This window comes from Salvelinus sp. IW2-2015, linkage group LG30 (genome assembly GCF_002910315.2).
Source record: "Salvelinus sp. IW2-2015 linkage group LG30, ASM291031v2, whole genome shotgun sequence".
Taxonomy (NCBI): domain Eukaryota; kingdom Metazoa; phylum Chordata; class Actinopteri; order Salmoniformes; family Salmonidae; genus Salvelinus; species Salvelinus sp. IW2-2015.
In genome coordinates, this window is record NC_036869.1 from 12783494 (window position 1) to 12796216 (window position 12723).

Below are 12723 nucleotides of genomic sequence, written 5' to 3' on the forward strand. Positions count from 1 at the left end.
TTGGCCATGTAGTGTATGTATTGAATTTTGTGACTTTTGGTCAAACGGGGTGAGGGGCATGACCTTTCAAAGTTAGCATTTTCATTCTCTTGTTATAGAGCCACCATCTGGCCGATGTGTCATTTTTGTAAAGGCCGGATCTATGGCAAGACATATGATTCACCCAAGTTTCGTCAAAATCGTGCTGATGCTGCCTGAAATATCGCGTAGGAAAAACATACGGACGTACTAATGTACTAAGACCAGATCCACAGTCATCGTGGGGGACAATTGTGGCTGGAAACTAATTCAACACAGTGTTCCGTTTTAAGGTATCAGGTTTCTAATGTGGAAGGCAGGGATGTGTCCCAAATGGCACCCTATTCCCTTTATAGTACACTACATTTGACCAGATCCCTATGGGCCCATTTGGGACGCAGGCCATGTCGGGAAGAAACAGGCTGGAGTGGGAGGAGAAAAGACTTCTAACTGCTCCAGTGACATCATCTGCTCAACACATTCAACCTCAACATCTAGCAGAGAGTAGGGTTTTAATGGGATGGCGAAGTGATACTATGGTGTTTTCTCTCTGTTCCTCCCTATTAACCTAGTCAACAGGCCAGAAGACTCTGTCCTCCATCACTGTACATCTAGATTCTCTAGCGAGCTGAACAATCAAGAATATTAGGCCTACTTAAGTGATGAAACCAGAGAGCCATATAACCTACAGTACATATTCTCTCCTGAATTTAATCCATTAAAGAAATCCAAACAGAGACTAGCCTAAGCTGTTTCTGAATTGCTTTTCTCATCTTTAGCTTTCGCATATTCCGGTCCCTAATGGGTGTAGATGATATCATGCTTTGCTATTAGAGACATTGCACTGTCATTTGGATTGTAAGATGGATTCTAGTGAAACGGATCATCACACCTAGGGTCTATGGCTATTGAATCTGTACYTGGCTAGTTATGGCTTGCACAGTGAAGCCCCACAGTGACCAAGTAAACTGTACTATTACCAAGTGTTTTGWTGAACACGTACAACTATAAGACAGACACCATTAGCTTGTCGCTGTTCCATTTCAAATTCTGTCGCTGTGTAGCCGTGGTTTCAATTTGGCCTCGCTAAGCACTTTGCTGSCGTTCAATCAGATGGCACTGTCAGAGTTCCTACTGACTGAAATGAGGTCTGGTTTGAATTGCTAACATGACCCATTCTTCTAAAGATAGAAGACCATTACCAGGGTTCTCTTTTCAGTTCTAAAGGGGTGACGATTCCATTAACAAGACAAGCATGCCTGGACAATGAATACAACTGTGTTCTTAGATTCTCCTTTAACATTCATGTACTTTAGGATGGGGGACTGGTTTCACATTTCGAGTATGCAGAGTGGCAGACAGCCCCTTTCAGTCCCATTTTTAAATGTAAATCACACAGGCACCTCTCTTCAGCCATTAGAGACACATGGACGGTCTGAGAGACGCAGGCTTTATAGGGTCACCTTACCTCCTGACATTCCAAATGACTTCAGTGATGCTACTCTGAAAGAGGAGCAGGGAATAATTGTCTGGCTGTGCCAAACAGATGATTACTTCCCTTCCATCTTTCAGAGTAGCATCATTTAAGTATGTGGGGCTGTCTGACTGGCAGGCGAATGTCATGTCTCTCTAAAGGAAGGCGCAACAATAGCCCAGCATGATGCTGTTTCTCATCCWATCCAACGTGCCCTCAGACAGCAGGCAGCGTTGTCGTGGAACTGGCTCTCTCGGAGCTGCACTTTGCAATCAACGGTCCGTGGTCTGTACGTCAGAACCGGACAAAATGAACCACAGAGAGAAGGAGCACTTAACGGCGCAGCAGCATACAGTAGCCCACTTCAATGTTAAGAAGCAGCCATTGTGTGGGCTGTCGGTACAAGAGCATAAGACAGTCTGGCATTCATTGTACTGGGATTTATATAGCTTCTTGATTAGGTGATTGGTTATTTTAATTGCATCTTAAGACAAGTCTGGTGGTCAATGGTCAGGACCACCATGCCATGAAACACCACAGTCCTGAGTCTCCCCTGTTTTCTCAGCATCTCATTTTTTTCTCTCGCTCAAGGGGACAAAGCCACAGGGGACAGTATGTCAGCACTGTAGACAGCAGTGAGATTAAGAGCCTTCACGTGGTTGTTCCTCTCCATCACGCTGACATGCCGCTGATCAATACCTGTCTGTCTGAATAGCCTACATGTCTGTCTCTGCTGGAGAGAGAGGGGACATCTGACTCACCACTCAGGTAGCGCTGGGAGGCAGGCGAGGCTGGGAGGCAGGCAGGCGAGGCTGGGAGGAGTGCTCTGGAGCAGCCAGCTGAGAGCACACACAGCATGAATAGAAAAGCACTGCTGGTGGCCTATGGGAAATGGTTTCTTTTGTAGTGATTTAAGAAGAGAAGATTGGGGGGGGGGTCGGGCTCACTTGGGATGACAATGTCTTATAGTGATTGTCTTGAAGGTCTATGTCCCTAGAGTTGAAAATGTGTGATAGCAGTGCAGCAATGGCAGCTTTCTGTGTTCTCACTCTTTCTTTCATCCCTCCATCACATTCATTTTCCCCATAGGGATATTCCCATATGACAATGTCATTATACAACAAGTAATTGCTCTCTTACAGTGCCTTCAGAGTATTCACCCCTTTTACTTTTTCCACAATTTGTTGTTATAGCCTGAATTGAATTGTTTCACTCATCTACACACAATAACCCATAATGTCAAAGTGGAATTATGTTTTAAAAATGAAAAGCTGAAATGTCAATAAGTATTCAACCCCTTTGTCACTACAAAGATACAGGCGTCCTTCCTAACTCAGTTGCCAGAGAGGAAGGAAACTGCTCAGGGATTTCACCATGATGGCTGTGATATGAGAACTGAGGATGGATCAACAACATTGTAGTTACCCCACAATACTAACCTAAATGACAGAGTGAAACGAAGGAAGCCTGTACAAAAATATTCCAAAACATTCATTCTGTTTGCAACGAGGTACTTTTATATACTGCAACAACAACAAAAATGGATACAAAGCATTATGTTTGGAGCAAATCGAAGAACTTGGTTTTCCTCTATCTGCTTTCCAACAGACACTGTGAGATGAATTCACCTTTAAGCAGGACAGTAACCTAAAACACAAGGCCAAATCTACACTGGAGTTGCTTACCAAGAAGACATTGAATGTTCCTGAGTGGCTTAGTCAAACTTATCAAACAACATTTAAAATGTATCAGGGTTTCCTTTTTAAAGCAATTTATACAGGCAATTCTGATATGTCAAAGTTCTGTTGACCTGAACATTCTGGAAATATATCATTGGAAAGCTTATATTCACAGCTATCCATCAGACATGATCAAAGGGTATACGTGACCAGTAAACTTGTATACTGACAATGTTTGTCATATTGTAAAATTCCTATGGGGGAAATGAATGGGCAGAAGGGAGGAAGCTGCCATTGCTGCACTGCTATTGCACATTTTCCAACTCTGGGGACAAAGACCAAGTGAGCTCGACCGCCCAAATTGTGGCGTCCTGCTCACGGACTAATGTATTAGCTTGTATCCATATATATATTTTTATTTTCAGTCATCTCAAATTTCAGCATTGCCTGTCAGATCATATTCAGAGGATTTGTTTGTCTGGTCGCTGTTGCTATGCAGTCTCAGGGCTGACCTCTTCTTGTTCTGGATCCCTGGCTTATAGCTACAGTCAGAACAGAACAAGCCCGTTTCAGTTTCAGACGCACCAGATACATTCGGGGAGAAAATATGGCCAAAAAGGAAAGGCTGTTGATGTGCAGAGCAAGGTCAGTACTTGTTGCCGTGAGATGGGCTAACCTTGTGTTAATTGGGTACGGTGTTCTGATGAGGTACAKTGCTGCTCTTAGATGCAGTTCTCTGTGTCTGTGTGTCAGACATCAGTAGCCCCAAGTCAAGTGGAAATTGCTGCTCCCACCCCTCGTCTGAACTGACGTAATGCCAATAAAACAGAAACGGATTGTCAATGGAACCTAATGGTTTGGTGAAAAATTAAATGCTTCAGGACAATTGTTAATTGGCTTTGAATGTATGATGGAGGCTACAGCCCGAAAGTTGGTTTTAACAATAAAATCAACTTCCATTGTCATCTGAGAGTTGCTGGATATTTCTCTCTTCAGTTTGCTCTTTCTGGATCAAATCCCCGAGCTGACAAGGTAAAAATCTGTCGTTCTGCCCCTGAGTAAGACAGATACCCACTGTTCCCCGTGCGCCAAAGACGTGGATGTTAATTATGGCAGCACCCCCGCACCTCTCTGATTGAGGGGTTGGGTTAAATGTGGAAGACACATTTCAGTTGAACGCATTCAGTGTTACAACTGACTAGGTATCCCCCTTTCCTTTATTTATGCAGCTTGGTTGTTAAGAGTGGTATCTAACGACAGACAGTATTAATTCCTCTTCTTGATTGGTTGATTGATCCTTGCTCTCCCTGTCTCTCTCCCAGGTACAGAGAAGGTTCGTCAGGCCCAAGGCTGTAAACGTCTCCATGTGGTGAATCCTGACTGGCTGTGGGGATGTCTGGAGCGCTGGGAAAGGGTGGATGAATCACTGTATCCACTGAAGGAGGACTACACCAAGACCCAACGGTATATACACATACACACACACACACACACACACACTTGCACATTTTATCTGATGGTGTTTCTCTGTCTGTCTTTAGGAGCAACAGCCCAGCCACGTTCCCTGACCAGCAAGGATCCTTCCAGAACCCCCTGTTACCCCCCGCCCCCCTACACCTCCCCCCTCCAGCTGCCCCTGAGGTGCGGACGTACGACCCGGTCACGGGGAAGCTGATACGCCGCGGGCTTCAGGCCTCCAGACCACCATCTTACCTCCAGGCCTCCATGTCTGCTGCCCACGGTGACCAGACATCCCTGAGGTACTGACCTGGCTATACGTGTACTTTTTTGGCTTTGTAACAAAGTGCACGCATAACATTCAGATATGTCCTCTTCTTCTGTGGTACTCCTTCAGATGTATTGATATCTGGGATAGACGGTTGGCTTTTCAGTGCTTCTAAGTACCTGAAAACCCTGGCTCCTCCTAAGTCCTCTTGCCCCCCCCCCCCCCCCCRCKTACCTAGATGAGCAGGGACACCTGGTCTCGTACCAGTTAGAACGTTCTGGAACGCAGGATGGACAGGTCAGACACAAGCTGTCTGCTCTGATGGCTGCAATAGGGCGGCAGGTAGCCTAGCAGTTAAGAGTGAATACCTGAGCCGACTAGGTGAAAAATCTGTCGACATCCACTTGAGCAAGGCACTTAACCCTAATTGCTCCTGTAAGTCGCTCTGGATAAGAGCGTCTGCTAAATGACTGAAATGGAAATGTATTGCCTCACCTTTTAGTAGACATCGGCCCTGTAGACAGAAGAGCACTGAAAACCCTGGCAATGCTTACAGCTGTAACATAGAGAACAGCGTCTGGCCTGTTAATCATATTTCTATTTGGAGGCCGGAGACCACCTGTCTAGCAGCAGAGCAGCAGCCGTTTACGCTGCTAGGCAGCTCCCCTGCCGACCTGGCCATGCTCCCTCTGAGCTCTGACCCAGTCATTTAGAGCTGTGTCGAAAGGGAGAATATATTGTCTGCTAGAGGGAGAAGTGCCTGTTCAGCACTGCAACTCTGGAGATGCATGTATATTTCTATATCTAATGCCCTGGTCTGAGGGGCCTATATGCTGTGTGCGGCCTTTCCCTTGTGCCAAATTGGATTTTCTCCTCAAATCCATCTATACATTAATCTCAGGCTCTAAATAAAAATGTGAGCATCGTAAAGTCAGGCGGGCGTTGGCAGCTTTTGGATTGTTCTCCTGGAATGAAATGATTAGCCGATTTGCTGCTGGAATTTCTGCCTGTTCACTCTGCTATACAGCTAGAGGTGAAGATGAATTAGCATGTTAATGCTGGAATGGAGGAGATGTAAAACAAAATAAAACGCTGGGGCTGTGATGAATGTGACGGGAAACGGCTCGTAAGTCAGCAAGCAGCTACAAGAAGTTGTAGTTGTATTAACTGAGTTCTACTTCCCAGTCCAACGTGAAGGGTTTATTACTTGCGGTGTTTGCACGTATTTCTGTTTTCAGTAGTGTAGGTAGCTTCTTTACCCAGAGTTTGTTGAGATTCATTCTCTCATGTTAGAAAACCCTCTGTCCTTCCTATGTGAGTCACCAAAAGCATATCTGTCACACCTCAATTGCCAGGTACAAAAGGGTTAACATCCTAGGCTTGGTGTTGATGATTTCCTTTTGAGCTGGCTCAAAATGTTGTGAAAAATGTTTTGTCTCTAAATTGTCTGGCATCTGTTTACCAGACGATCTCTGCCAGTGGCTCCATAACTTTCTGCTTTCAGCCAGATACACTATATATATATATACACAAAAGTATGTGGACAGCCCATCAAATGAATGGATGTTGCTGACCGGTGTATAAAATGGAGCACACAGCCATGCAATCATGACACACATTGTCAGTAGAATGGCCTTACAGAAGAGCTCAGTGACTTTCAACATGGCACTGACATAGGATGCCACCTTTCCAACAACTCAGTTTGTCAAATTTGTGCCCTGATAGAGCTGCCCCGGTCAACTGTAAGTGCTTTTGTTGTGAAGTGGAAACGTCTAGGAGCAACAACGGCTCAGCCACGAAGTGGTAGGCCACACAAGCTCACAGAACGGGCCACTGAGTGCTGAACCCTGTAGCATATAAAAATTGTCTGTCCTCGGTTACAACACTCCTTAGAGTTCCAAACTGCCTCTTGAAACAACGTCAGGACAACAGTTGTTCGTCGGGAGCTTCGTGAAATGGGTTTCCATGGCCAAGCAGCCACACACAAACCTAAGATCACCATGCACAATACCAAGCGTCGGCTGTAGAGGTGTAAAGCTCGCCGCCATTGGACCCTGGAGCAGTGGAAACACGTTCTCTAGAGTGTTGAATCCTGCTTCCTCATCTTGCAGTTCGACGGACGAATCTTGGTTTGGCGGATGCCAGGTGAAGGCTACCTGCCCAACTGCATAGTGCAAACTGTAAAGTTTGGTGGAGGAAGAATAATGGTCTGGGTCTGTTTTTCATGTTTCGTGCTAGGTCTCTTTGTTCCAGTGAAGGGAAATCTTAATGCTACAGCATACAATGACATTCTGTGCGCTCACATTCTGTTATTCTGTGCTTCCAACTTTGTGGCAACCGTTTGGGGAAGGCCCTTTCCTTTTTCAGCATGACAATGCCCTAGTGCACAAAGTGAGGTCCATACAGAAATGGTCTGTCAAYATCGGTGTGGCAGAACTTGACTGGCCTGCACAGAGCCCTGACTTCAACCCCATCAAACACCTTTGGGCTGAATTGGAACGCCGACTGCGAGCCAGGCCTAATTGCCCAACATCAGTGCCTGACCTCACTAATGCTCTTGTGGCTGAAAGGAAGCAAGTCCCAGCAGCAATGTTCCAACATCTAGTGGAAAGCCTTCCCAGATGACTGGAGGCTGTTATCGCAGCAAAGGGGGGACKGACTCCATATGAATGCCCATGATTTTAGAATGAGATGTTCCATGAGCAAGTGTCCACATACTTTTGGTCATGTAGTGTATGTCATGTTATTAACATCACAATGACGCTTCGCAGCAGAGCATGGTGAGCCACACGGAGGAATAGTTTTGGTCACACACACACACACACACACGCACACAGTGAGGCAGAAAGCTGAGTTTTAGAGTGGAATCATCACATGAAGCTCCTCACCAAATTGGAGACCGCCAGGAGGAAGTGCTGCCGCCTGCAGTGCATCCTGGGTGATGCGGAGTGTAATTCACCACTTAATCTCTCAATACTTACTTTCTCAGTTTCTGAGAAACATTCCTCTCTACATCACCACGCAGAGGGCCCAGCCAGTCTCATCTGTTTATCCTCAGCTAGATACACCCCTGTTCTCAATGAGGTCCTCCAACATGATAGTTGTGAGACGTGCCAGTCTTCCTAAAGAGCAAATCTTTTTTTTTTTTTAGCCCGACTGGTGTTTCTTTTGGGGTCGGATTCCTATTTTTGCGGGGTACTAAAACTTACCGATATCTGCCGATACGATGTTTTACTGCGGGGAAATTAAAAAGCATACTTTTCCCACACCGAATTCTCATTAAGTTGCTATCCAAAAATGCAATTGTCCAGTAACCATGCTTCAAATGTTGATTTCATACGTTGTGACAATAATGACACATCATGAGAATGGCCACTAGTGTTCAGAGCCGRATGAGATTCCCTTTTTTCATCCTAGTTTATATGTTATTGGTCGGGCTCTAATTATTTTCCCAGCCTCACCTTGGCTCCATACACAGCCTCAGCTTGGCTGTCCTAAGATATCCTATAGCCTAAACATTTAGCAAAACATGTTCTCTAAGCCTCGCTTCTCAGGAGCTCCTTGTAGCTTATTCAAGGACAGGCTGCTTCTGGGTTCTCCTTTATCTGTAAAATGCGAAACAGTAGCAAATACCAACCATTGGGAGAGGTAGCTGTGATGTCCAAACGTCCTTCACAATGTGACTGGCCAGGAGGACCTTGCTGAAATAGACCAATCAGGTTCATCAATGAAGGGCTATATTATTATTTTGAGTAGGCTTCATTTAGAACATGTTATGTATCCTGCTTGGTGTAAAATGAAGGGAATATATCTGTAATTTCCTACAATCCCAGTGGATCTCTCCTCCCTACTTGTTCTCCCCCTCCACTCTGTGGTACACATCACAGATTGTGTGTCCTGCTACGTGTCGACGTTGTCCTAGATTAAAAACGGAAAGTTTAATGGGTAGCATCTGTCTTTTTGATTATTTGAATGTATAGTTTTACTGTATCCTTCCTACGTAACACCTGTCCTTGACTTTCTCCCATATCTTTGGAAATGCACACAAACTTGGAGACAAATGGAGTTGGGGGGGTAGATATATATACACTGCTCAAAAAAATAAAGGGAACACTTAAACAACACAATGTAACTCCAAGTCAATCACACTTCTGTGAAATCAAACTGTCCACTTAGGAAGCAACACTGATTGACAATAAATTTCACATGCTGTTGTGCAAATGGAATAGGTACCGGTACCATTAGGTACCGAGATGAGATCCTCAAAGCCCTTGTGAGACCATATGCTGACACATGCACATTTGTGGCCTGCTGGAGGTCATTTTGGCGGGCCTGGTAGTGCTCTCCTTGCACAAAGGCGGGGTAGCGGTCCTGCTGCTGGGTTGTTGCCCTCCTACGGCTCCTCCACGTCTCCTGATGTACTGGCCTGTCTCCTGGTAGCGCCTCCATGCTCTGGACACTACGCTGACAGACACAGCAAACCTTCTTGCCACAGTTCGCATTGATGTGCCATCCTGGATGAGCTGCACTACCTGAGCCACTTGTGTGGGTTGTAGACTCCGTTTAATGCTACCACTAGAGTGAGAGCACCGCCAGCATTCAAAGTGACCAACAATCAGCCAGGAAGCATAGGAACTGAGAAGTGGTCTGTGGTCACCACCTGCAGAATCACTCCTTTTTTGGGGGTGTCTTGCTAATTGCCTATAAATTCCACCTTTTGTCTATTCCATTTGCACAACAGCATGTGAAATTTATTGTCAATCAGTGTTGCTTCCTAAGTGGACAGTTTGATTTCACAGAATGGTGATTGACTTGGAGTTACATTGTGTTGTTTAAGTGTTCCCTTTATTTTTTTGAGCAGTGTATAATTACCATCCGTTCCAGCCTCAGTAATGTGTTTGTGGCCGACCACATTTCACCTCTTTTAACTTCTACCAGCAAAACCCGGATCCGGGAGCACCCCAACCAGTAAAAAAGCTGAATAGCATAGCTAGCATAGCGTCACAAGTAAATAGTAGCATCTAAATATCATTCAATCACAAGTCCAAGATACCAGATGAAAGATCCACTTCTTGTGAATCCAGCAATCATTTCTGATTTTAAAATGTTTTACAGGGAAGACACAATATGTAAATCTATTAGCTAACCACGTTAGCAAGAACACCACTTTTCTTTGTCCACCATTTTTTCTCTCCACCAGTAGCTATCACCAATTCGGCCATAAAGATATTGATAGCCACTAACCAAGAAAAAAACTCATCAGATGACAGTCTGATAACATATTTATTGTATAGGATAGTTTTTGTTAGAAAAATGTGCATATTTCAGGTATATATGATATACAATTGCACCACCATCACAACCGACTAGAATAAATACAGAAGACAACCGTTATTACCAATTTACTCATCATAAAACATTTCTTAAAAATAGACAAAGCATAGCATTGGAAAGAAGCACAGATTCTTGGTGACTTTCAGCACACACACACATCACTACTATAGCATAGTTCATCACACAGTTTTTTAACGCAGCGAAAACACAATAAATCGTTATATTAGCATACCACATGTGCAAACGTTACCCGAGCATTGATACAAGCCAAAGAGAGAGATAACGTAATCATCGCCAAAATGTATTAATTTTTTCACTAACCTTCTCAGAATTCTTCCGATGACACCCCTGTAACATCATATTACAACATACATATAGAGTTTGTTCGAAAATGTGCATATTTAGCCACAAAAAAACGTGGTTATAACATGACAATACTAGCAAAACTAGCCTGAAAATATCGGGCTCCATTTTGGACAGTGATCTGGCGTAATGAATAACTAATCGTAAACTTGACTAAAAAATATAGGGTGGACAGCAATCGAAAGACAAATTAGTTCTTAATGCAATCGCTGAATTACATTTCTAAAAATATCCTTACTGTGCAATACAGGGTTCGCCAAGCGAAGCTATACCAAAAAAGACTTTAAAACTGACCTGGGACCAGAGGCCAAAATTTCTGAAATCTCACTCCATATCAGGAAAAGTGKTGTAGAATGAGTTCTGTTTCACTCAGAGACATAATTCAAACGGCTATAGAAACTAGAGTGTTTTCTATCCAATAATAACTATAATATGCATATTGTACGAGCAAGAATTGAGTATGAGGCAGTTTAATTTGGAGACGATAAATGCTAATGTTGAAACAGCACCCCCTATATTGAGAAAAGGTTAACAGGACTTGTATAAATGTCTAGTATGGTTGTATATTATCTGTATACTCCAGCTACCCTCGAAGGCCGTAAGCCTGAGCCTCTACTAGGAGTTGAGAACATATTGGAAACGTGTGTCTGTTCTGGAGGCTGGATGTAATTATAATCACACAAAGGGTGTGTGTCTCTTCTTCTTTCAGACCACCAGTGTTAAAAAGGCCCCAGTTATCTCAAGGGGATTCACAATGAGTTTATGGCTAATTAGGTAACAGTTGGAGATGTTTGTGTCTGGCTGATGGTTGTTTGTTGTGATGTGACCAGGGGGGGTCAGAAGGACCAGCAGGGGGAGACGGCGGGTCCCTCCAGTCGAGACGAGGAGCAGCCTGGACCCTCCTGCCGCCGGAGGGAACGCCAGCCCAGCATGTCAGAGACCAACCCTCTCTACACATTCTGTAAAGAAGACCTGGACAGCATGGATAAGGAGGTGAGGAACGCACACACACCCACACACACATATATATATATAGATATATATATATAGATATATATAGATCATATATATACACACACACACACATTGTACCTACCACAATTTTAAAAAGATGTATGCATACTGAATGAAATACTTAAAGATCTGGTTCGAAGGACCATGAAAAATACATTCTGCCATGAACACTACCTTTACTGTGTCTCACAAGGACTCTGTGACAACAGATTCTAATAGTCTCCTGGCCGGGTTACAGCAGTGTGGTGGGCTCTCTGCGTTATGTGCTAATCTGAGCTTCAATATCTGCCATACAAACAGAACTATACACACACACATATATACACACACATAACTACACTCAGACATAAAAACATCAGTGCACCTTTTGATGTTCCATCTCTCTCTTTAAGGAAAGGATACACGCATACACACACACACACACACACACAGTGATTATAGTGCTGTTTTTCCTTGTACATCCACTAATGTGTGCAGGCTGTGCACCTCCAGCCTCGAAGCTAGATAATGGTGTTTAGTGACGTCTGATGGCTGCTAATGTGTCGGGACAGACTCCTGGGTCCTCTCCAGCAGCCTTCTCTTTTCAGGCTGTCCAGAGTCTGCCTGAAAAAAAGAATCGGTCAGTTCTCTGCTTGTTCAGAAAATAGAGTAATAGTAATGGTGTCTAACTCTGCCATGGTTCGTTGGACAAAGCATATGAGGAAAATTAATGCCGTTTTTGGATAAACGTGGAAAATCTGTGATAAACACAGGTGTAGGAGATCTTATACATTTTGTTCTATGAGATAATCTTCATCAGCTAATGCCACTTTGTGAATTTTGAAGAGTTTATGTAATTATAAAATGCACAAAGCATATCATTCATAAAGATCTGCTATTATCTCATATTACAGAACATCTCCTAAGCCTGTGTTAACCTCAGCCCTTATTTCCTGTGTTTATTCCAAACCCCTATTAATTCCCCATTCATTTTTCCCATAGAGATGCCTGAACGAACCTGAGGTAACTTATTTCTGGGTTTTAGGACTACAAGCTGGCGCACTCTGACAATGGACAATAAAAGTATTGTTCTTCTAAGTCAAGCTTCTCTTCCTCCGCGTTGGTGCTTATGTTCT

The 12723-nt window shown here is 44.0% G+C and overlaps 1 protein-coding gene across 1 annotated transcript in view; it reads left to right on the top strand.

Annotated features, from left to right (window-relative positions):
* The window catches only part of LOC111955090 (RNA polymerase II subunit A C-terminal domain phosphatase), a 127566-nt gene that overhangs the window by 16201 nt on the left and 98642 nt on the right, over positions 1-12723 (top strand). The window contains exons 9-11 of the mRNA XM_023975167.2: positions 4494-4635; positions 4713-4931; positions 11425-11587. Of these exons, the coding sequence (XP_023830935.1) occupies positions 4494-4635; positions 4713-4931; positions 11425-11587 (524 nt within the window). The remainder of the gene's footprint in view (positions 1-4493; positions 4636-4712; positions 4932-11424; positions 11588-12723) is intronic.